Here is a 27,737-nt window from a genome sequence, read left to right on the forward strand (position 1 = left end):
AAAAATCTAATTCAAGAATTTATTTTCTTTAACCAGATGAAAAAAAAAAATTCATATAGTTTTATTGAAATAAAAATGGCTTCAATCGATAACAAGCAGAAATTGGATACCTTTACATTACTAAATCTTGCCCAAGTTCTTACTTTTTTTTTTATAGATATTTCTGATTTCAACTTTAGGGTTTGTCTTATCATGTTCTTCATTATCGGCAATAGTTGTCTAAGTAAACATTACAGAATGATAGGTGTGTGTGTGTATATATAACAGGACAGCCTGAATTTGAATCTTGCCAAAATACCTTATTGATAATAATAAAAATATGGGTCCTCAATTATTTTCTTCGGATTAAGCACTTGCACTTTGAACTCCAATAATTTCAAAGAGCGGAAGAGATTATTTTACGGATCTCATACAAAACAAATTACTCATTTTGCTTAGGACTATTTTTTTTGTTTAAAAATTTAACAGATACCAAATGCTTATGCATTATCTTGTTTGAGATGGACAAAATAATGTGGTAACTTTATATCGTATCTAACATTATCAGCAATCTTTTGACAACGATATTTACCAGAAGTTCCCAAAAAGTGTGCCGCAAGGTGCTAACTTTCAGGTCTAGCATAAATTATTTAATAGCAATATGTTGCTATTTAAATAGAATAAGTTAAAAAGTTCCTTCAGTTCAGTTTGAAAAGTGTTTTCAGTTCCGAAACCCCTGCCACACTAAGTAAATTTTCTATATTGTTCAGCGTGGATGCTGATTTCTTGCTATTTATATTTCTTTTTTTTTTAATTAGCAATATTTATATTATTATTATTAATGCCTTTGTATAAATTACGCTCAAATTACTTCTGTTAATTTTATGCGCAAGTACACATTCTCACCACTCACTTCTATAGTTTGTTTTAAAGATGCACACACACTGAAACATACATTATATGCATATAAAAAAAAATTATATGACTAGGGTACTATGAGATATTTCACAAGGGTGCTGCTATTTGCAAAAATTTGAGAAAATCCGATAGCCAGTACATTTCATGGAATTAAATAAGAAACTCGACTTTCTGATATGTCTTTGTATAACAAAACATACATAAATTTATTTTATTGTTTTATATCAACAGAGACATTTTAACTATCTTCACACAGTCAATAAAGTAACATAATACTAAGCACCAGAATAAAATCAAGTTCATTAACAGAAATAAAAAAAACAAGTAAATAAATTATTCAATAAATTAATGAAAAAGAAAAGTGAAAACACACACTTAAATAAGCTTAATTAAACAACATATAACAAAATATAAAAAAATAACAAAACTGAAATATTATGAAATGTGTTATTTATATATTTAACTTAACACAAAATGTTGATGCAGTAAAATATGGAACAAATTATTTACAAAGGAAAAGTTCCTTTTATTCTACTAATAGAAGCAAAGTATACAGAAATGCTCATTTCACTTTATTCTGTAAACTTTCCGAACATTTAAAACATTATCTATGATCATTAACGAGTTGAATAAACTCGCTAGGCATATAAATTGCTATTTCTCACTATTTCACCTGGTTGCTTTCTAGCAATATGTTCCTTTTTCCCCATGTTAATCAATGGAAAAATGGCAACAAAAAAAAAGAAAGAAAAGAAAAGAGGGGAAAAAAAGAAAGAAAAGAGGACAACTTGCCCAGATGCTTAATTTTTTCGAACATTAAGCTAATATTTTGTGCAATAAGCTATAGTAGAACTTAGAACTTTTTATTTTATAGAAAATGAAATAAATAACAAATGAAATAATGAGAGTGAAAGTAAATGATTATAAATGCAACATGAAAAATTTTTAATAAAAAAAAATTCACAATTACTGTGATTAAAAAAAGAAATTCTGAATTTTTATAATCGAAGTGAAATAAGTTACATACTAACTTTTTGCATGCATTAACATTTCATTGCTTTTCAAATTAATTAAAGCCTTTATAAAAAAAAAAAAAAAAGCTAAAATAATAACATTCACTATGATGGTAGATGAAACGTCATGAAAGCAATTTAAAAAGCAAAATATATAATACTTTAGGGTAAAAATAAATAGTGAAAAATTTGAAGAATATACTAGACAGATTTTTAACTATAGAAAAAGGTCTTTTACAAATTTAGTCATGAACTAATAAGGGAGAATTATAAATAATATATTAATAAGAAGAAACATTTTTTATATTAAGTTAAATAAAAAAAAAATATGGAATTAATAATACAGTACAGAACCCATTATCCGGAAATCAGAAAACCGGAACAAAATCTTATAAATTTTCCCGTTATTTAAAATTTTTTTTTTCTTTTCTTCCTCATAAGATTTTAGGATTTTTCTTTCTCTTTTGAAAGATATTTACCTTACCATCATTTTGGAAATAATCATTAGTGTATTACTTCATCGTTTTTTCTTCTTTTTAAGATTATTTCCAAATTTTTTTTTTTTTAGTTGGGTTTAACAATAAAAAGAACGGCTTTTCGTAGATTTTCAGAAAACCGGAAAAATCAGTTATCCGGAATAGCGATGGTCCCAATCATTCCGGATAATCGGTTCCCTACTGCAATAACTACAACTAAGCTTTTCAGTAAATTTATTATTAATGAAATCTTTTGCAAATATCAGAAACCGAACATAAAGTCAAATTTACTGAAGTCAAAGACAAGTTTTGATTTGATTTACAAAATACATTTATTGTAGAAACATTGCTCGATCTTGGAAGAAAAGGAAGTTGTGATTAGAAAAGGAAGAAAAAAATAATTGAGTCATTATTTATAAAAATATATAGTTAATAAAATGTGCTTGTCCATAATTCCTAGAAAACCTTAAAAAAATGATATTATGAGAAACAAAGTAAAAATCTCATAACACTTGAACAGAATGACATCTATAGATGCACACATCACACACACAAATATACAAACATGGACAAAATGATGTAAAAAAAAAGGGAAGAAACTATTTTAATGCTAATGTGCATTGTCTCCATTACTGTCAATTAAATAAGATAACATTTCCATCAAATCATTATGTCGCTTTGCCATGACTTCTTCCCGTTTCTTCTCTATTTCTTTCCATTCGTTCCACGTATTTTGAAGCCATTGAAGTATTTCGGAAGTGCCATTTTGTGGGGGTGCCTGTTTAGTGTCAGTAACTTTTCGCTGGTTGTTTGAATTAGATGAGGATGATCTAGATGTGACAGTGCTGGGTTCACGCTTGGTGGCATATGAAAATGGTGACACTTCTACAGTCATTTTGTAAGGTCCTGATGATTTAAAACATTTGAATGATGAAGGGTGTGAATAAAGTTCAGTTAATCTTTTAAAAAAGGCACATTTTTTCTTGTCCTTGTGAGTCTTGTTATATTTCATAGTTTTCTCAAAAGCTGAAGTAAGGACGTGGAATTTCTTTTCCAACTCCTTCGGTTCTATAGTATGTCCTCTTCTCTTCATTAGAAGACTCATATTTTCCCATATATTTCCCTTTCTGAAGTTAGAGTTTTTGTTGCTATGCTGATATTCCCTCAATAATTCCAAGAAATGCATAGTTATTAGACTGTTCCAATGAACTGTAACAGAAAAATAAATTAACAAAATACACTAAACCAATAAAACAAATATAGCAAAAAATATATTAATATACATGTATACACAGTCAGCATTAGTTATAATGATCTTTGCTGTTCAAACCATGGTTGGCTTTTTGCTGGCAGAAACTGGTTTTTGCCGTCCAGTGGCAGAAACTGGTTTTAACAGGTAAAAACCAGCAGAAACTAAAAAAACGTCTATATTAGTTCTAGTAATTGCTTAATGACATTTTGTTTAAGTGAACTGAAAAATGTAACTCCATGCAACTGTAACAAACTTTTTAATTCATAGTTTGTAAATATATATTATTTTGTTTATATTAAATATAAAGAGTGCAGTATATCAAATTGATAAAAGAAATTGTTTAGGTTCAGAAACTGCATCAAAACTTGTCTTTTGTTATAGATTACTGCAAAGTGCAAACAATGTAATATTTGATCTTGAATGGTGATAATTTTACAAATTTTTTTAAATTTGTTTGACTTTTAATTTTTTTTTTTTTAATATGAATTATCCACTGTATGTCAATCTCAGTATTTACTTTTATGTCATTTTCTGAACATCTGCCACAAATGTGGCAGAAAAGGGTTTCTGCCATGCCAGTTTTAACCGGTTTCTACCAGTGGTTCTAACCACCTCGGCAGAAACTTGCCAACCTTGGTTCAAACAAAAATAGACAAAACAAGAGTGAATGAAAACAACCTAAATATTTTATAACTGAAAATGCTTGATATATTTTAGCAAAATGTCATAAAATACATTTTTTAAAATAAATTCGTATGCAGCAATTTCGAATAAAATTAATGTGGGTAAACAAATATTAATTTGATTGGTAACAATGCAACTTATTTAAACAGGTAAAGGTAACAAAGATTTACAAAGCTGTTAACAATGGAATTCAAATAAGTAAAGATTTCTTTAAAGTAGTGGTAGATATACATGTTTTGTAGTAGTCTAAATATGGCATAGAATGGATTTTACTTGCTATAATTTCAGACAATTACCTATAAACTGTCACTTATAAATAAAATAAATTTAGTTGAGAATAAATATATTTACCAATGTAAACAACTTAGTAAGATGCACAAAATGGAACATGGAATGCTTACCAAGTATCATTGATTAAAACATTAAATTCATAATTATGATTTTTAAATGATTTACATCAACTAATTTTTTAATGTCATCTTACAAAATGAAAATTCTAGATAAAGCAAAGGAATTGGCTCATAATAAATTTGTTGCTTTTGTATAATTGCACGTAAATATCGTCAACAAATAACACTTTTTGTCAGTCAAGTATTATGGATAAACTGCTGAAAAGCTTAAAAAAAATCGTAAAATAACAAGAGGAATTCATTTTCTTTACTTTTCTTTTTCACTCATTTTTCCTTATAAACGTAAAAGTTAATCATGTTATCTTTAGAATACACATAACTCTCGCCGTTAGTGTCTGATTTCCTTCAACTTTTTGCCAAATTGCATTGATGATAATGTCAACTCGAATTAGTAAGTTTAAAGGCTTGAGAAGTCGAAAAAGGGAAAACAAAATCAGGAAGAAAGGAATGGATGGGATTTTCAGTAGACAAACTAGCAAATGCTAGAAAATTAAGATGGCTGGATAGTTCAAGAAAGAAGTTGAAAGTTACCTACAAACATATATTTTACACCAGTTTACATATAAATTTTGAATTTTTGATCAATTTTCAAGGAAAAAGCATAATCTTGGATGGGCTTATATTCGGAAATATAGAGTAAAAAAAAAAAAAAAAACTCTATTGTAAAGAAAATTATTTTAATTCTTATTATTAAGAATGAAATTTTTTAAATATCAAAACTATAAAAACAATTTTAATATTAAATAAATTTAGTGATTACTAATCTAAAATAAATAAATAAAATAAGGATACAATTAAAAATGCAAATTGTTAATTAACTGTTTAGCGATAACTGTTCAGAAGAAGCTAATTTAAATGTTTCACTATGCAAAACTAAAAACAATTTGATGTAAAAAATGCTTTTGAGTGAGGAATCTGATGACTTTTTATTTCTTACTGAGCTTAATATGTTGTAGCAGAAATCAAACTCAGTGGCTAATTTCTTTAAATATGACACTGGGCTAAATAATACACTAAAATTTATGAATAACAGACCAAGTGTTTCAACCAAACGGCTGTTTTAGCTTCATGCTCATATACCGATCGCTTTCATTATATTTTACAGCCATAAAAAATTCATAAATGTTTAAGATGTGCACATTGGTGCAAATTTTTAATCATGTATTTAATCAATTGATTTTTCGTTTGCAATGCATTATGAATCCATATCAGTACTTTATCTTTACCCCAAAAGATCTAATTTTTTAAACAAATTACATAATTTTAAAAATAAATATTTGTATGATTGAATTTTCAATGTCCTATAAATATTAAAAACGTCAGATTTTCACAACGACAATTTTACACATGACTTTACAAGACTAATTTGTTTAGAAAACTGAATTATAAATTTTTATTCAGTCTCCAGGCAGCCTAAAATAAGATATCATGAATGAAATACTATAAACCAGCATTTGCTGCTAATTACTATTTTCTTGTAAGATCTTAAAACAAAGCTACTTAAATTTTAGTTTTACATTCTTCAACTTTTATAAATTAGGAAACAATTTCTTTCTGCAAAAACTAAAAATAAATACTTACAAACAGTAGATGCTGCAGAAGAGTTCAATTTCTTTTTGCTATTCTCAGTTATCTTACCAACATGTTTGCAGTCGTGGCCGTGCATGTCATTTGATGTACTAAACTTCTGCATACACAGTCCACACTGAAACAGTGGTTGGGAGCGCTGGTTTTTTGCTGTAGCTTTTTTCTTAGCAGGTGATCTGGAAGATTTTTGAGACTGAGTCCTCTTCTTAGTTGTTACAACAGTTCCTAAATCAACATGAGAAGCAGGTACAGATTTTGATGATTTCTTTTGTGCCTTGCTATTCGTGTTGTTGAAGCGGTCACTGCTGCCATTTCCATTGAGTTCTGATGCATTCAAAGAATCTTGATCATCAAAATAATCTAAACTATACAGATCAGACAATTCTTCAGAGAAGGGCATAGTCCTTTTTATAACATGCTTATTATTATATTCAATTGTACTTCTATATTTTGTGCGTAAATATTTCAATTTATTACGGACATGTTCAAGTGTTGCATCATATCCTATGAGATGGAGCTCATTAGATATATCCTCTAACAATTGCCTTTTTGTGTAATTAGAATCTTTAAACTTTGGAATATAGTGTTTAGCTAAAGCAATCAAAGATCTTGTCTCATCTTCCAACCACACTGAAAAAAGAAAAGAAAAATGATTTCATAAACAAAAATTCCTTAAACATAATCTATAAATATTGAAAAATAATATAGTCAATCAGAAAAAAGAGAGAATTAAGTATTTTGTTCTTTTATTCAATTCAAATCAAGGCACCCTAACGTTTTAAAATAAGGCAATGAAGATAAACTTTTAAAACTTTTCATTACTTGAATTGAAATTCTTTGCAAAAAAAAATCAAGAAAATTTTTGTTTGTTAAACAAAAAATAAAGGCTAAAGAATTTTCATTTAAAGGGTAGCATATTTTTAGCCAAAAGAACAATATAGATGTAAATTGAAGTAAAAATACAAATTGTATAATGGATTAGAATTTGAGTTTGGTCTGCAATCAAATTTTGTATGTTAACTCTATAACCTTGAAATATATTTTTAGGTTGCTCTTACGTAAATAACAACATTCCAAGGCTTCGGCATAGAAATAAAAAAACTAAAACATTGTGCAATAAAAATTAACATCTCAAAAACTGATTTTTTCTTCTTCTTTATTTTGTTTTATGTAAGGGTACATAATAATTAAGAGTTCAAATTTTTTTTTTTTTAAATGAACGACACTATTACAGAACTAATAAAAAGTCAATTCTTTGTCAGTTCAATGAATCATCTGAGAAGTAGAAGATTTAAAAATTTTGTTTTTATAACTTCTCAAACTCTTAGGAATAGCATGAGCAACAGAACATGCGTAATAGGCTTTTTATGTACAGAGATTCAAATCTTTTTATAGACGAGAAGTAAGAGGTGGTAATATACAGTGCTGCGAGTTGATGACGTCAATATATTGTTGCATACTGAAGATTTTTATTTGAATCTTGAACCAATATACTAGAAAGAGGGGTTCCGCTTCTTTGCACCTTTCAAAGTTTATGCCTGCTTACAATGATATCGGCAACTCATTCATCGACATTAAAGCTAATTATTATTTACTGTAATATTTGGAACATTTCAAATTTTTTACTGTGAAATATTGTCAAAAAAGTATGAAATAATATAACAGTGATTTGTTTTCTTTTCCTTTTTTTCCCACTGGTACAGTTAAGTTTAATTCTAATGGTTAATTATTAAAAGCAGTAGATTTTTTTTTATAACCAAAGACACCTACCGTATCAAAAGTATGTTTGGTCAAAGATATTGTGAACAACTTAGGTTCTACAGTAAATTAATTCTAAAAATCACTTCCTAATGTTAATTACATTTATTTAAACAAATAGGCTTTTTGAATTAATCTAAAATCAAGAAAGTTTAGAAAAGTAATAACAGAAATTTGGGTCTTTCACAAATCACTATATTTAATAGTTCTCTGACTCGGTTTGCCATAATATGGGTACTCTAAAAATTGTAGATTTTAAGCGTTTTGAGAGGAAAAAAGATTGGAGCAGGACTTTTTAAGAAAAAAAAGTAGGTACTTATGATAATATATCAACACATGTAAATAGAAAGTTTAAGTAGAGTAAAATTTCTTCTAATGCGGTGTAGTAAAGTACAAGATTTTCCAAATAAAAAATTCTGAAAATATTAGCTATGTGATAGTTAAAGAGGAAGCATTTTTTAATTATCTAACTTTTCTGTTCCTTTTAAGGTTATATCATTGAGATTAAAATTTTTTCTCATAAAATTCAAGAATTGACAATTAGTGAAGGAAATTATCAATCATCACCAACAGTCACTTTTTAGGAACATTTCTAACAAGGGACATCAAGTACAAAGAAATTATTTTATAACTATTTATTTCTGTTTCTGAACTATCTAGAAGAAAATATAACATGTTTATTAAACTATAAATTGGTTTCCTTGCATTCAGCAAAAATTTCAGTTAATAGACAAGACACCTTTTTCCTTGAAATTGGGTAAAATTTTTGAATTTGATGATAATTTGATAATATTCATTGTATTGTGTCTAAAAAATACCTCAAATTTTTCTAACAAAAATGTTTTATAAGTATGATCATTTTAGTTTATTTTACATTTATTATTGTTAAAAAGAACATTATCGAAAATTGCAATTAGTGCATTAAGGTTTACAAGTTGAATTTCTTAATAAACCAGTCTATTATTTAGGAACCTCTTTTGGTATTATTTGTTTCTAAATTTGTTATTTATATGCATTTTACTTTTATCTCATTAATTTTGAAGCCTTGTGAATTGAACATAACTTTCACAAACAATGTAAGTAAAAAATCTGTAAAAATAAGAGAGTGTATATTTTTTGATAAAATTGACAGAACACAATATCCAACTTTAAATCTTAAAATAAAATTTAAATATATCCAGTGGTGGTAATGAGAGAAGCTGCTCATTAATTTAAAATTAAGCAAAACAACGTCTTCATATTTTACCTCTAAGAGTATTAAGAGTGCTTTATCAATTATAAAATTAGATTTAATTTTTTTTATAGTTACATCATAATTATCTATCTAGATTTTTTAAACTCGGAGAGATTAGCTTTAAACAAATAATGACCCTAATTGTCGGATTTTTATTTCACTTCCACCATAATAAGAACATTTAATTGAAAAACTTTTGTTTTCTACTACAACATGAATAAAATATTCATGAATCAATTTTAAGCTAACTAATGTAAGCGGAGCAAATTTTCTAAAATGGTTTTTATAATATAGGATATATTATTAAAATTACATACAGGTCATTCTACAATACCTACTTGTTAGGTATGGGACACTTCACAGCAAAATATAGGTATTTTATAATAAAAACACAAATAAATATTTTAAAAATTACTCTTAATAAATTCTTTAGATCCAATGATCTTTTTTGTAACTTCCAAATAATTTCCTTTGTAAAGTATTACTTTTCAAAATTTGTGTAAAAATCAATTTTCTAATCACTAATTTAAATTATTTGATGAGATTTAAATTATTTATACCTTATCCTTAAATTATTTATACCTAGATTTTCTTAATTTTTGTATATGAATCTTTTCCAATTACAGTTCATTTTAAAGTTGTTCAAGACTGTTATTAAGAAAAGAAACAGTTTACAAAATATTATTTACTCACTTATTACAGAGAAAAAAATTAATTAGTTCAAACGTAGCTTAAAGCAAAATCATTTATAACTTGTGTTGAGAAAAGCAATCATTCATATGTGAGAACAGCACAAGTGCCTTATAACTTTTTTTTACCACCACCGTATACATTAAATATAAACATTTTAATCACAAAAAAAAAAAAAAATTCATCAGTTTAAGGTAATATTTTAAACAATAATTTAAACTATTGCACACAGAAAATATATATATATATAAACATTGAAACAACATTGAATAACCCCTTAAGTGACAGGAAAATTTCATACACTTTCACATTATCTTAACTCTTGATTTGACTTGAATTGCTGAATAATTTCAAATGCAACAAAATTCATGGAATTGCAAACCAAGAAATATTAATTAGAAAGCAAAATATAAATCAGTAGAAATGAATCAAAATCCATTTGCAATAAGAAAAAATGCCACCTCCTTAATGGTCCAGAAGAATATCTAGTTCACCTCCCACTAAGAATAATAGTAATAATTATAATATTATAAAAAATTATAAGTAACTAATTATAGTAATTAAATTAATTGTTAATATGGCAAAAATCGGAGAGACACAAATAATAAAATGATTTTTTGATGCCATACACCGAGCACTGAAGTAAGTAAAAGTGTCCTACCGTTTTTATGGCAACATTAGTTTGTTAAGGGTTAAAAACCTAAAATCTAAAGTTTGCATTGATAAATTAAATAAACTAGAGTAAGACCAAATGTATAACCATATTAATAGTAAATGTTTTACTTTTAAAAGGATGCAAGAAAGCCTAGTTTGAATATTTTTTTCCTTCCTCAATGCGTTATGTAATTCACAAGTTCTTAGTATCGAGCTTCGATTTCTTTTAAAATAAACAGATTACATAGTTGATTAATCTCAATTTGCCTCAAAAATAAAAAACCTGCATTGAGTCTAATTTGATTAATGCAAAAATTCAATTTTATGCATATAATTGTTGTCACTTATCTACAGAGTATTTTCTGCTGAACAAAATCTGGTTTAGCTAAAACCACACAAGATGTGAGCATGAGGATTGATTAGTAGAGATTTGAAAGGACATAGGAAAATATTCTTTAAAAACCAGTGTCTGATTCCTATTACTGTAAGAAAAAAATTAACTAAGTAAATGCACTGTTATTACCTTAAATAATTTAGTATACTGATTATTAACAAAACTATCATTTAATTACTCAAAGTTACATTAAATGGGCAGTTAATCATATTGTTTCCATGCTGTATGCAAGAAACTTGATTAGTTGAAGGTAACAAAAAACTACAAACACGGCTATTAACAAGTTGTAATCTGTGGAAGTTGGGGTGTAGTTAACAGATATTTTAGTTCAAAACGTGACACCACTTAAAACCATGTTTTCTATACAAATATAGCTTTAAGAATAATTAATTTATGGCTGCACAAAGAACATTGTAATTATTAGTATACATTTATTCAAAAAAACCTCTAAAAAAATTACGACGTTATCTAAGAATTAGAATAAAAACAGACCAGCTGATAAAATTCAAAATAGTCTTCTGTCACACTACACTGGTTACAAATCACACTCTGAATGTTATCGTGAAATACAGAGAGGTTAAAATTAAACCGACAGCATTCAGAGGTCCATAGCTCCGATTCCAACGAAAAATAATTCAAAATTTGGCCCACAGTTGTCACTATGACACGGAAAATAAAAATATATCAGTTAAAAAATAAAAGAACAGAATATTTTAATAAAAAATGTGGTCAAATTTTGTTTTGACAGAAACCCCAACCCCATGATTTACATATGTATTTGAAGTTTCATCCGGATATGTTCATCTCAACCAGTGCTTCGAGCCTCTGAGTACTATTAGATTATTTAAAACCATCTTATATATAAATTTATAATGTGCAACGTGTCAGAAGTCTCATTTTTACAAAGAATTTGTTTTCTCCTTATCCTTTTTATAAAGTTTTTAACAATTAGATTATACTGAAACATTAAATATAGTTTGATTTTCTGTTAAGAAAAAAGTGCTGGCTTGTAGAATCATTTTATAAAACTAAATGGATATTATTTAAATGCCTTTTAAAATAAATAAATTTTAAAATTCATAAAAATGCTTTTAATAAAATCAAGTTTCTGAAATTCAGTACAAATGTAATAGGAAATGAAATGAACATTCTTCCCTTCTGAAAGGAATTAAAATTTTCTATAAACAGTACAAAAGGCAGTCTTTTCATATGCTAGAAAAATAAGTAATGAACTCTTAGAAATGAAATTTTATTCAACAAATTTGAATTTTCTGGTGATACGTATGCTTGTTAAAACTATATTTCAACATTTTTGAAGTATGAATAAATATTTAACCATTACAGAAGTGTATATTTAATGCTCCCACTTAAGGGGTAAACAAAAATTAATATTATTGAAGAATTATTTTATTAGAGAAAAATATCTTACCTTCAATTACTTTCAGGCAATTTTATCAGATCAATTTGATTATCTTTATTACAGATGCAAAACAGGAAAAATATAAACCAGATTGCACCAAATATTTCCTAAATTTAACTGGAAACCAGTTTAATTACGCATTGTAATAATAGGTAAAGACTGATGAAACATTTTCAGCGACAATGTTCTGAACAAGTAGAAATTACTAGTAGACGGACCATCCAAATACGAACCATCACATTAATTATTGGCAAATCCACTCACAAACTTTTCAAACATAATAATTTCAAAACGCGTTTAATGTTCGAATGGCAGTTGCACTTTCCTAGTCTGACCAGTGCACTAACAAAATTAAAAGACTCACAGTGTAATTTCTCAAAGGATAATCAGAAACTTTTTTTTTCCTTTTCAATTTAATATTCTGAAAACAAAAATCTCTGACAAGAGATTCCCAAACAGAAATATTCTTTTTCAAATAATTAGAAAGGTAAAGGAGCAAGTTTTTGTCCAGTTTTTTCTTTGTCGGGGCACTGGTCAGCTCAACGCTACCCAGACTACATAACTTCCCTTTATAAGTAATTTTAGGTAGGCTATAATTTTATTCAAAAGATTAAAAATTTCTATATTGGAAAATAGTTTAAAAAATGCAAATTAATCATAGTTTCACAAAATTATATTAAAAAAAACTATTATTTTAAATTTAATATTATATAATAGTGTATAAAATAGTCAAAATATGCTTGCTTTTAAACCTTTCTATTTTCATTTTAGTTGGAAAAACTGATTATCACAACTTTTGAGGAAGAATTAATCATTATCTGAAAAGTACAGGATACTTTAAATTTTTCTAACCCAGCTTCAAAGATAAACCCCAACATGAGATCAGCATTGCTTGGCCATTCATCTATGATGCATCACTATTTTATAACTGATATTTATTGTACGGATATTTTAACTACACTAATGTTATTATCTACATTATATATTTACTTTGATTAAAGTGCAACCACCCGTAAAATAATTAAGAATCGCACAGTTCTCTTCAGTTTCTTATAAGTTATCATAATGTTTTAATGATTTGCTAATATTAATAAAAGATTCATGATAGAATTCAGTGTAAACAACGACACCGTTTGAGTTAATAAGAAATACAGGTTTTAAGCACACCCAGCTTGTTAAGAAAACTTATCTTTTCACTTAAGTTAAACGAAAATACTTAGTTCTCCAGTTTAAATACAAAAGTAGTAGGTGTCAGTAATGATTATTTATGCGCCACAGTGACGAAGTGCTTAGGATTTTCCAGATTTTTGATTGGGACAGTGACCTGATGTCGGCACTTTGAGTAATGTACTTAATTAGAAATTAGTTAAGTTGAATAAGAAAATGCCTGTCTCCAAAACTGTTTCATAATATTATAGTTGTACCTTTTAAAACCATTGTGATTGATAATAATTTATGGTTATATGAATAATTTAATAAAATATTTTCTTTAACCCCTTCCTTCTCACTCCCGTTAAAATGATGGGGTAAGGTTTCGCCCTCTATTTCTCGCTCCCGTGATATTCCCGGGCGGGAGTGTTCAGTAGTAACACGCAAATAATAATAAAACTAATTCATTTCTTTCGCCCGTAAAAATTTTATTTCTCATTTTACACAACAGATGACAGTACCGGAATATTTTTAAGGTAAAGATGTTAGAACTAATCAAATATGTGTATAATATACGTGTATAAAAAAATAGGCACTTTCATGACCGTTTTCTTGAAAATTAACAGATCGTTAAGGGGTTAACAGATGTAACATAAAAAGCTTAAACAAGACTTTTTATGCTATTTCTTTGTCTAAATTATCTTTTTTAATTATTATTCAGAACAAAACTCGTTCTCAATATTAGTGATTGATCTGTGGCATTTCGGTTCTAATTCAGATTAAAAAATGCAACAATTATCATAAGTTTTACTCCTTAGGAAATATGTAATCCAGTCTCGCAAAGTATTCTAATCAATCATAATTATTATATTATTCCTTGTCAGATACGTGAGCAAGATTACTTGCGATCTTTCCCTTTTAAAACCCCATAAGTAATAGATGATGCATGTCGTTTACAGTGTGATTTTATCATCATTCATTCCCACCATAATGAGGAAATAAAGAATCACTTCTGTCTCTCCTGATTTTGTCTCTAATGGCTTGACAAGTTTTAGATATGGCGGTCATGGTTGAGTGTTGGGCAAGCAAGAAATCAAGCAGGGTGAACAGAATTGCTCTTTATTTGGACAATATGGTGAAGAAAAATAACAAAATCATACTGAAAACAATAGACATTGTTTTTTAATTAAGAGATTTTAAAAAAAAAAGATCACTCACAACTAATACTGATCAGATAATTAACGAGGAATACAAAAATTATGATAGGTTAGAATACTTTGTGAGAAGTTTCTCTCAGGATTTCACATTTCCTTGCCGTAAAAACTTATTATGGAAAGATTTCCATAACGTGATCTGTGGCAGAATAATCGCCAAGTCTTGGAAACTTCTGGGCAGCGGCGCACGAAAAACTAAAAAAAAAAACCATCACAAAAAGGGACCAACTCGAAAGGTATAACTCGTAACCACCCCCAGGTAAACATCTACATGTTTAAAAAAAAAAAAAATTGCAAGTTTAGAATCTATTTGGCACTTTGGCAATTTTAGTTGATGCAACAGATCACGATATGGAAATATCCCCCTTATTATGATAATTACATATTATTTTCCTAAATCTAAAGTTAGAACTCAACTGCTAGACGTGAATTACTAATATGAGAATGAGTTTAACCCTGAATAATGAACAAAAAAAAAAAGAAAAGAGATTCTAGATAAATAAATAACATAAAAAGTTTTGTTATACCTTTTTATGTTACACACACACATGTATATATACATATAATGTTCAACAAAAGGCCGAAATTGAAATGTTTTATATAGCTACCAGCTCACGTGCTGAAGTCAGCATTTAATGAATGAATTAGATTCTTCTTCGTTAGCGAGACTGTTATCTAACTAAGAAATTCAATTATTAGCAACATAATAATAAATTTTCTTTTATAAAATAAATTCCTATTACTTATCAAAAAATTGGCATTCAGAACCCAAATAGATTTAAAAGACATTTTAAATTGATAAGATCTTTACGTATTTTCTATAACTTTGTAGACAAAGCAATTTGGTCCTAAGAATTTCGTTTAAATAAACATTAAACTACAAAAAATGAATGAATTTAAATTATCTGCAGATGTATGATAATATGACAATAAATTTTAAATGTTCATATTTCTAAATGTATCATCAGAGATAGTAAGTCAGTTAGGTTGTGGTAATTACATATGTGTCTCGTAATATTCTACTAAAAAACTAGGAATATCATAACTACAAAATTATATTTAAATAGAACAGCTAGTAAAAATTTTTCTTAAAAAGTTTCAATAGAGCAGTTAGATAATTAAATGACTTAAGAAGCATAAAAGCCAGGTTTTAATGAGCCATTTTCGTCATCTATTTAGAAATTAAATTGTTAAAAAAAATATACTCATTAAAATAAGTCACAGTTCCGCTGCTATTAAAAGCTAGTTTAACGACTTTAAACTTATTTAACGCAAATTACATTATTTGAAGAATTGATAACGCAAGTAGGAGGTAAAATAAATGGAAAATCATATATCTCGATGCGTCTTTGAACAGACTTTTGTCAGCCGAAAAAGCTACTAGACATATTTTTGCTGCTTTAGATGGACAACTGCTAGTTTCAAAGTTAACTATATAACTTGTCAATAGATAAGTAAAATCCATGTTTAAATAATACCTTCAAATAAACGATTTAATCAAATACTACGATTCAAAACACAAAAGTGACTGGTTTTATGATTGAATTTGAATTAAAACTTGGCTAACTTCTTCAATCAGTATTAATAATTATCCGGTTTGACAAGCAAAGATGCTAATAAATATAATTACCTTTAGAAGCTTTCGCCGAAGAGCTCTGTTCAGACTGATTCTGAGAGGAGTCTTGGTTATCAACTTGCTCAGGAGATTCAGTATCTTCAATTTCTTTTTTGATCACAACTTCATCAGTGGCACTAGCCATTGTAGCAAAAAATTTCAATACAAAACAAAACACACTTGCACTTTGAAAACAAATCTTCTTTAAAAAATAAAAATGAAGGTTATAAAACTAGAGAGAGAAATTACTTAAAGTAGAGAGTACAGTAGATTGTTGTCAATATAAGTTAATCTGAAAGTATAGATGGCGCAATTAAAGAGGTCACTTCAAATTCTCACTGTATGACTTTGTTTGGAAGAGGCTGTAAGGCCGTTCTCGCTTTATGTAAAAAATTTGCAGCTGCGAGTGAGAACGACCTGCAAAAACCTTACAAATACCATTCTCGCTGGTATCTCCAAATGCGCATCCGGGAATTCAGTACGGAAGTAGACTCCGACCCAAGTCCGCTTCGCTCTTTAGTTGCTTCTAATTCTCACTCTTCATTGAAGATCAAGAAAAAAGAACGATATAGGTATATTTTTTACAAAAAATTATTATTCGACTGTCATCCGTTGCATTTAGAAAATTATTTAGTTTTGGTTAGGTTTGAGGATTATTTAGTTAGGGTAATTCAGCTTTCCGCGAGAGTTATTACGCAGAGACATGCTGTGGTCATGCTGTGGAAATCCTAAAAAGGATTCTCTATTACAGTTCTTTTCCGTATGCAACTCATTTTTTCTCTTAGAATCAGCTTTAATGTATAAGAACCGTTAACTTGATCTCATTAAAAGTTTCTTTTCTTAAAATTCAATAAAAGATAATTTTATTTATAGGATATATTATTATTGTAATTTTATGTAAGAACGTTTTATTAATATTCTAAGAAATTTTATTAATATTTCGTATGTAAGAAAATTTTATTGAAATTTGCAAACGTAACGCTCGAATACGCCTTATAGAGAGAAGACCGGTTCCATGGCTTTCCTCTCCTCCTCTTCTCAGTTGTATAGTAATATACTACAATATTTTCTCTTTTCTTACTATTTTTCGTATTTAAATGTCACAAATATTTCTTAAAATTTCCACGACGCTTTCTTTTGGATCTATTTTAAATGTAGTTTTGAAAATCAATCAGTTTGAAAATCGAGACAGAGACTAACTCTCTTCCTTCTCCTATGACTTTCCACACGCCATTGGTGAAAGCATGTTAAGTGTTGCCATATGTAGAGAGCTCTGCTCTATGCCACCTGTTATGCTCAAAAGTATTACAGGTGGTAATTGCTATTGGTAATGCAAAAGAACAGGAAACCAATAAGAGAGCGAAATGATCTGGTACTAACACATTGTACTTCAGAGTAAAAATCTGAGAAAAATAAAGGATGCGAGATCATGCCAAAGGAGTAGTGATATTCATTTGGACATAGAGATTGACAGTTTCGATCACCACTTTTACAAACTGAATAGAAATTTCTTCGACAAAGCGTTGAACTGTAATGCTGCAAAGTTTAATTTAACTTTGACTATGAGAATCTCATAGAAAACGCATCCCTGATTCCAATTGCACACTTTTTTACTAGTGATGCAACACTGACCATTTGAGTTTTAACTCAATGGTGCATATATAGTGATATTTTATACGGCAATACATATGACGATATTTGGTATGAATGTACAATAAAAAGAGAATGTAAATATTCTTAAAGCGTCGACACAAATCAGCTTGATTTCGAATGTCACCATTAACTAGACTAAGCTTTAGACTGATGAATAATAGTTGCGTGATGTATAGTTGAGATATGTATTTGTTTTGTTGTACAGACGAACTTCGTATAGGAAGTATAATTTTGATTATATATATTTTTATGTACTGATACTTGTATTTATATTTATTGTTATTAATGTATATTAATGCCATCGAGATAGCAAAGACTATTCAAGCACACCATGAGATGTGATGTCTATTGAAGATATGATTAAATAGAGGATATGTCGTGTATTTAGNAAAGACATCACAAAGAATACATCCAGGGTTACGGCGGGATTCGAACCCGCTACCTCCACGCTTAACAGAGCGTTTGGACCAGCGATACCGCTCGGCCAGGGAGGCCCCAACGTGATGTATAGTTGAGATATGTTTTTGTTTTGCTGTATTGACGAACTTCGTATAGGAAGCATAATTTTGATTATCTATATTGTTATGTACTGATACTTGTATTTATATTTATTGTTATTAATGTATATTAATGCCATCGAGATAGCAAAGACTATTCAAGCACACCATGAGATGTGATGTCTGTTGAAGATATGATTCAATAGAGGATACGACACCAACCAACCGCTATGTATGTATTGATGATACGTACTTGGGTAATGTGCCCATTTATTAATTCTTATTTCTAGGTGACAAGGACCAGAAGGCTTACCACCTTAACGATCCTGACCTCATGATGAAAGGGTAAAGGGCCACTTCGGCCTCAGGCATCCTTTCAAACAGACACGACTGCCACCTGTAACCCATTTCGATTGCAATAAAAGCAATTTTACCTTTACGTAAATCTTATATTATATTAACAGATCGCATTATAAACAGTTTTATCTTTCTTCATTTTCAATCTTTATAATATATAAAAACAAAATAAACAGAAAAAGAATTCAGAAGAATCCGCAAGCATGAAATAAGCCATACGCTCGAACACGCTACCTGGGAAGAAGGTCGCTTCTATATCTTGACTCTTCCCCTTGACTCTCTACCTCTACTCAGTTGCATGGGCAAACGATATTTTCCTCTTCAATATTATTTTTGGCATAATTAAAAATATGTTTTAATATTTTCACCACGCTTTCGTTAAGAACTATGTCGAATGTACATTCATGTCCATAAATTAAGGATAATGAAGTTCAGGCACAGAAAGAGACAGAAGCCAAACAAATTTGACTTATTTGTAAAGTCTACGTATTAAACAAAAAAGGTAAAGAGCAAAGAAGATGCTATATGTTTGACATAATTAATAAAAATTGCGATTTTACTCCCTGGTGCAAATTTCAGAAAAGAACCTATTTACAAAATACAGTATAACATGGTTAGTATGATGGTTAATACGGAGTATGTCTCCCGGACGATGCAATACAGGCCGTACAACGCCTAGGCATGCTGAGTACCAAATTATCAATCTGATCTTGGGGAATATTACACCACTCATCAAGCAATGCCCTCCGAAAGTCCGGTAGACAGGTGGGAGGGGGTTGACGGGCTGCAATTCGTCGGCCAAGCATATCCCACACATGCTCTATTGGATTCAAGTCTGGTGAGTAGGCTAGCCAATCCATACGGGTGATATCCTCCGATTGAAGGCATTCGTCTGCAATGTTTGCACAGTGAGGAGGGCGTTGTCGTCCATAAACAGAAATTCAGCACCCATGGTGCCCCGAAACAAACGTACATATGTTGTTCCAGAATGACATCCCTATAGATGTGGCCTGTCATCGTTACACTCTGAACATGCTGGTCAGTTCTGGAACCAAGAATAATTCCTCCCCAAACGAGCAATCCTGCACCACCGTAACGGTGTCGTTCAATGGTGTTGTCGTGGTTGTAACGGGTACTTGGCGCTCTCCATATGAAAGTCCGGCGATAATCAGACTGCAAACTAAACCTGGACTCGTCGGAAAACATCACATAAGACTACTGTTGCGGTGTCCACAATGCATGCTCTCTACACCAGGCTAATCGCAGGCGACAGTGAGTTGCGATAAGTGGAACACATCTGACAGGCCTACGAGCAAATCGACCAATGTGCCCTAAGCGTCTGTACACGGTCTGCCTTGAAGCTGTCGTACCGGTAGCTGAAGAGAGCTGACGAGACAGGTCTGATGCTGTGCTCCGTCTGTTTCTTTTGGCAGTAACTGCCAAATACCGGTCTCCATTCGGCGTTGTAACTCGGGGAAGACCTGTGCTGTAACGTCTACTCACATTACCATCATCTTGGAATCGTTGCCAAAGCCTGGAGATGACACTCTGGGTGATTCCAAGTTCCTCGGATACTTCCAGCTGGGTACGTCCAAATTCCAGTCGTCCAATGATTCTGTCGCGTAAAAAATCATCCAAATGCTTCCTTTGTGCCATAACTATGCGGTTATTGCACTGAAAGGCTTTTAAAGCGCTCGTGAACAATTTTACTTCTTTGTCACCATTCCTTATATACCCCTTTCTTACACTCGTCATTGTGACGTACTACCAGCGTCATCTAGTGGTTTCCTGTAATTTGCATATTCTTCTTCAGGATGTGTGTGATAATTCTACAGGATGTGTGTGATAATTCCGTGCGATTCTGAATTATCCTTAATTTATGGACATGAGTGTAGTTTTAAGAGCAGTTCTTTGAGTTTCAAAACAGTTCCTCGGCAATGTTTTCGTAAGAATATCAGTAAGTTGTCCGTTGCCAGAAATATGGTCAGCAAGGAGAACATTTATTGCATCTCTTATCTAACATTATGCTTAGTTCTTTGATAATATTCTGGGCTTGTAGTTAAGCAAACAAGACTTTAGCCATCCATCTTTAATAAAAAGATGTCGTTTAGTGGTGCTATGTCTGTAAATAGCCATTTCAGCCTTATCACATCCTTGGTAGCTTCAGATATGCCTAAGGACTGTTGTCAGTGACTAGTCCACTGGTGGAGTCAGTGGAGCTATCTAGCTGATAGCTCCACCACTACGTTTAAATACCACACCAGACACTGATTTGCGAGTGCTACAATCATTTGCATAATCGGCATTATTATATGCTTCAGAGATTCCAGGCTTGAAATCTCTTTGAATCGATATTCCGAAACTAAATGTACCTATGATATATTTCAAGACTCTCTTAGTAATTGACCAACGTGATCAGCATTCTCTAGAAATTGTAAACAAAATGACATTACGAATATGTTTGTTCAGTTAACCGCAGCTAAATGCATCAGATACAGCCTGTTTGTAAGGAATTTTCTCAGAATTTATCCATCTAACATTTTTATCTTCCCCTTCAAGTTGATACTTCTTAACCGGTGTGATTTGTAATAAACATTTAAAATTTCTTTAAAATTTTGGTAGCATAATTCGGTTGTATAATAAATTTGTCATTATTATCCAATCTCTTTATCTTTAGGTTTAGGCAAAAGTCTTCACCTTTATAAGTTACTTTAAATTCTCCTTGCGATTCTTCAACCTTCAGAGGGATTTATAAGAACTATGTCTTATTTTTTCTTCATTCATTGCAGTGTGCCATTCGAAGATATTATCTCAATTTATTGTTTGGGAGAACTTTCTGGTTCCATGTGTTCCATAAAACAACATACGATTAACCTTTCAGGTGCTTTTAAGTTTCGTCGATTTCTCAATTGTCTCGTTAATTGCATCTCCCCATTCGCTGATTCCTGGTAATTTTCCCCTTCATCGATGCCAGCTCAACTCAATATTGGTTGGTCGTTCAGATATTGATGCAAGAGTTTGGATGATGCTACAACCCAGCAGCTCTGGAAAACCCAGAGCTAAATGTCGCGATATGGTCGAAGGTCCGACTGCAAGAATCCTCCCTCTCAGACACGAAACCGAGTTAATTAAAACATAATTTGAAAAAAAAAAAAGGGAAGATGCTTATTGATAAGGAACCTTTACAGAGCGCAAAACAATTAAGAGGATTAATATTAAGACCATAAAACTTCTGCCTGAAATATTGGAATTATATTTTCCCGCTTGCGGCTACCCCTTTCTAAACTTTGAGGGTTAAAAATCGAAATCCGTCGAAAAAAAAGGTATGCTTATTTATAGAGAGTACGTTTTTATGTCTGCTTTCGCAACTTAAAATATCGTCTGCACTAATTAATTAGCATATTTAAAGTTAAAACTCTCGAATCATTAAGGTTTGATGCCGTGTGCGTGAAAATCGGATCATTGGATCGAAAATTATTAAGATGTTCGCTTTCTTCTTTTGTGCTCTGTGTTCTTCAAGATGGCCTATTTCTGCGTTGCGAATGTAAATGATTTCAAAATTAAGTATTTCAGATTGCGATATTTTTATGGAATTAGTTTTAGATGAAAGGAAAAGGTTGCTAACTTTCCTGGGATGTTATTTTATTAATCGAGACAATATGAAATTTTTCAACTTTGCTGTTTAAATTACTCAATTTGTAACCAGTCTTTCTGGGGACATGCTTCAACTGAACGAGAGTTTTAGAATATTTATTTTAAAAAAATATGTTCCCTCGGTTTCCTATAGAATAATATTAATTGGCTTCACAGTAATTTTCTAACTGAGCTCAATTATAAAGGCGACTAACTTGATAGTTAAGTTAGTCGCCTAATCATTAAGATGTGATAAAACAGTTGCTTCTGAGTCTATTTAAAGTCAGAAAACTAACACAAAATCGAGATAATTAAGATGAATAAATGTCCAATTCAATGACGTATGAACAGAAAGTTCTTTACTGGGAAGCTCCTCTAGCGCCGTGTGATGTTTCTAGCCGCGGGTTGCTGTGCAATTCTCAATCCTAGTGATCCGCTACTCTATCTCCCATTTAAACTTTGCACTTATTTTTATGGGATATTCTGTTCTGTATTTATAGCAAATAAATATTTCAAGCACCGTTAGCATTTTTTGCTCACGTACTTTCCAACGCACCTTGGGCAGGGTTGGTGACTACATTAAAAATATTTATGGTGTTTTATGGGGGGGGGGATGAGAGAAATAACATAGTACTATAACTTTTGACCTAATAATTGGATTTCGATCTATAGTTGAATACAATCTTTATCCTCTGAGGTGGGCAATTCAAAATATCTTTAATAATTCGAGCAAAATATCAATGAAGTCACGAAAAGTTCACTTCTTCAAGTCGTGAAGATCGTATTTGGCTATGTTTAAATTCTATAATTATTTCACGAGTTATTTAGGACTAAACGTTTTCTTATTTTTACTGTTTTTGTACATCCTTATGTAACAGTTTTTGTGTTGCTAAACTATACTAAATCTCTTTGTGAAATACAACTTGAATGAAAAGTGGTGGACTTTTTAATTAAAGAAAACTAAACGATATGCAAATACCCTGCTGTTTGTGAGCAGCAGTCATTTTATTTCCTAAAAAATTATCACAAGAGTTGTCTTGCTCTCACAAGCATAGACAGACTACAATATTCTATAGCAAATTTGGGCAACACCAGTTCTTATGAACATCGTAGAGAATTCTTTTCAAATACATATACATAACTTATTTAAATAAATCTGCTATTGAAAATATAGTTTCATTTTGAAAGCCTCTTCTTTAGCATTTTTTCCACAATAACATCACAACACAAAAGATACTTTAGTTTGTTCAACATTTGAAAACACCATATGAGAGATAATATTAAGCCTAAATTATATTAAGATAATATTAAGCCTCAAAAACCCAACTGTGGTTTAGAATGAATAATTTTTTTTACATTGATTAACATGGATATCCTTATTCTCTGAAATAGACTGTGTTACAAGTTACTACTCAGTTTAGAATGAACAATTTTATAAATTGATTAACATGGGCATCATTATTCTCTGAAGTAATTCTCAACTATCTTTATAACAGCCCAGTTTATAAGATAATGAACAAATTTTTAAACGAATAAATGAGCATATCAATATTTTTTATAATCTCAATTGACTGAGTTAAAACTTAGTTTATAAGATAACGAATATTTTTTTTATGCTGATTAATACGAACATCAATATTCTCCGAAGAAACTCTTAAATGAATTTGGTAAAACTCAGGTAATGCGATAATGAACAAATTTTTATGCGAATTAATATGAACTGCAATATTTTCTATAATAATACTTAAATAACAGTATTAGAACTCAGTGATAAATTTTTATATGGATTATATGGTTATATTTCTCAGTTTCAGATTCGAACTATATACATAGTTTAAAGAAGACACAGTTTTGATGTTATGTGCTTCAAATGCAAAAGAAGAGAAACATTTATACTCAAAGATACATTTATAAAGAAACAATAGCCTATAAAACAGACATTACATTACATCTGATACCATATTTTATGAGAAGTTCGTGATATTATGTTTTATCATAATATCACGATATAATAACTGTTCTGGTATCACAGAAATATTTGTGAAAATGGGCGCTTTTTGTTGTTCACGCAGCTGCTTTACATTATGTGATTCACTATATCTTTTATTGAGGAAATATATATTAGGATTTGATATGAAATCAGTAGTATTGACTAGATTCTGTTTCAACTTTTTCAGCTCAACATCTATCAAAAATCTCGCATTCATATCTACAAAATATAATATCTTAAATTTTGCCATAAAAATACTTGTTCGGATATATATGACATAATATATTTAACGTAATTATAAAAGCATATAAAACAAATCAAAAGCATTAACAAATAATTAATAATACTTAATAATAATTAATAATAGTATAATAATAATAATTAATAATAGAAATTTTAAACTTTGAAAACGATTTTTAACAGGTATTAATAAATTATCAAGACCTGGAATAATTTCTAATTTGATATCGCGAAAACAAATAATAAAAATAAATAACATAATCATCATTTATATCAAGTAACTACACTATCTGACTAGAAAAAGTACTTTTTATTAAAATATAAATGCTTTCTAATATTTTGATCTTTGAAATTTGATTTTCTTCTGAAAAAAAAAATAAATTTGAACAATTGAGTTGAAATACATGCACAACTATTTGACATACAATTTGAATACAAGGCTGTTGTCTTAATTACAAACGAAATAAAATTAAATGCTAATAGATTTTGCTAAATATAAATAGTATAAAATGCACAGATAAAGAAGAAAAAAAGAGCATTTAAAAGTACTCATACACGGGAGAAAAATAGGTTTTACTAGAATTGTGATTGCAATAGTTTTTTTTTTATATTGCTCATTATTAATCATATAAGTGAAAAATAAGGATTTTCAGGTAAAAGTAAAAATAAATGCAATATTGAAATATTTATAAGTTGATGAAAATCATAACCAATGGCATACTAATATAGTTGTTATCAATAGCTGTTTAAATTAATAGAATATGAACTGATTACGAAATAAGTAAATGGGAATTATAAAAATTTTTTAAATCATAAAACAAATTTTCTGCAATAATAACGTTTATTAAAAAAAGCTTAGATGTAATGTTATTTTAAATTTATAAATAAGATAAAAAAACACAAATCTTAAAAAACAAAAAATTTTAATTTCAATGAGAAAAAAAAAATCGAAATTTACAGTATTACTTAAGTTAAAATCACAATTAATTAATTCGGGAAGTATTATTTTTCTTATTAATTACTCGTATTAGATAAAAAAAAATATTTGCCATATAATAAAAAATTTACATTTTATGGTTTATTTTAGAAATAAATAAAATTAAATCACTACATTCAGAATTGAAAAAAGATTTTGATTTCTTCAACAATTTTAAAATTTGTTGCTCATTTTTGATATACATCAAATAAATTCATTCATAATCGGAAGAAAAGTTCTCCGATAAAAATTTTTTTAATAATTCAAATTTTAAGGTTCATTTTTGGTGTTAATTAAACTAAATTAATACAATCAGAATTAAAAAAAAAGGTCTTAGTTTAAATCCTTTTAATAATTCAAAATTTATATCTCATTTTTGACATTATTTAAATTTAATTACTACAATCAGAATTGTTTTTTTTTAAAAAAAAAGTTTTTACTACACTGTTAGAAATTTCTCGAAAAAATAGTTAAATAACAATTCGATTAATTGTTATTTTACCATATTCAAACAAAATAGTCAAATAACCGTAAATAAGATGATATTCAAGCTGCTAACTGTGGGAAAATCCTTTTATTAAATGCGTTCACCTAATACGGTTTTAACAATCAGAATTTTATCGCTCCAACTAAGCCCATCTAATGCAGCGACTTAGTTCATTTCAGTTGCGTACATATAATAACCGAGAGGGCCAATCTGTCAACTTCAGGACCGGCAGAACGTGTGTCCGAGTCCTAGCGTTGACACCGGAATATTTCATCCACTCCCCTCAACGAATGATGAGTTTCCAGGGTCCTGTACTGTCCAATATGTGTCCTGCACTTTTCAATACTTTACTAAAGCCTAGCTCCTCTGTCCAGTTAAATTTCTTTTTTATGGTTTTGAAACCATGCTAGTTGTAAATGGTTACAAAACCGTATAGTTTTATTTTCATGGTTTTGTAAACATACTAGTTATAAACGGTTTGAAAACTTTAAAGGTAAAACATATTCTTTAACGTAAACTTTACAGTTAATTGGATTAACAGACCGGTTAATTAACCATAATTTTAGAATAAAAATTCTAACAGTGTATGGGTTCTGTAAGTTCCTTATTAACACTAACATAACAACTATATGATTATAAGACAGAATTCAAGATTAGTAAATGTATTTTTAATCTTTTTGAAAGATAATATGTTCCCAATTCCACCATAAGATCAGAAAGAGCAAACTTTTTGAGTTTAGTTGTAATCAATGTGTTGTAATATACTACACATACAAGCAATAGGCCTAAAGACGAAGTAAATTAAATGCAAGTAGTAAATATTTCATTTTGAAAATAATGAAATAAACACGCGTGTCATATGAAAAGGACATAAATTATGTTGAATGTGAATTTGATAATGTTCTTATAGTATACACTAGAAAAAGAAAGACTTTTTTGTTATATGAAAAATGCATAAAGACTATGATAATGGAATGTATAATTTGTAAAATATAGGATTTGTAAACCAAGTACTACTTAATAAGTAATTTAATTATATTTAAATAAATAGAATATAAGTCTGTAAAAGTAGCAATATATATTCCTACAAAGTTCTGCCACAATGAAAAACATTAGGGATGCACATCTTGTCTTGAGATATTGTTTTATTGACAATAATATCTCAAGATTTATTATCATTTTCTTAAGAAAAATGTTTTTTCTGAAACTAGATAAAATATGTGGAATATAATTAGATATTTTACCACGTAATTATAAACATAAAAATAAGAAAAATTATAAGATAACGAATAAAAACTATTCAGCTCCATTTTGATTTAAATCAGCAAACATAATAATTGTTTTAAAACAAAAATAAGAAGAACATTTTTTCTTGTTTTACTAATATTTTTTCTTCAAAATGAGAATAATAAATAAGTTGTAACTGATTCCCTAATTGCATAAAACGCGATAATTTT

The 27,737-nt window shown here is 29.3% G+C and overlaps 1 protein-coding gene across 1 annotated transcript; it reads right to left on the reverse strand.

The window, feature by feature from the left end:
* Positions 1 to 777: 777 nt before the first annotated feature.
* On the reverse strand, positions 778 to 16,791 carry LOC107447014 (uncharacterized). The gene is made up of 3 exons (XM_016061816.3): positions 16,463 to 16,791; positions 6,314 to 6,949; positions 778 to 3,595 (listed from the first exon to the last, which is right to left on the reverse strand). Exons 1-3 carry the CDS (start codon positions 16,590 to 16,592, stop codon positions 2,997 to 2,999), a joined length of 1,365 nt encoding a protein of 454 aa, XP_015917302.1. The 5' UTR covers positions 16,593 to 16,791; the 3' UTR covers positions 778 to 2,996.
* Between the last annotated feature and the right edge of the window lie 10,946 nt (positions 16,792 to 27,737).

Source organism: Parasteatoda tepidariorum, chromosome 1, assembly GCF_043381705.1.
Source record: "Parasteatoda tepidariorum isolate YZ-2023 chromosome 1, CAS_Ptep_4.0, whole genome shotgun sequence".
NCBI classification, from domain to species: domain Eukaryota; kingdom Metazoa; phylum Arthropoda; class Arachnida; order Araneae; family Theridiidae; genus Parasteatoda; species Parasteatoda tepidariorum.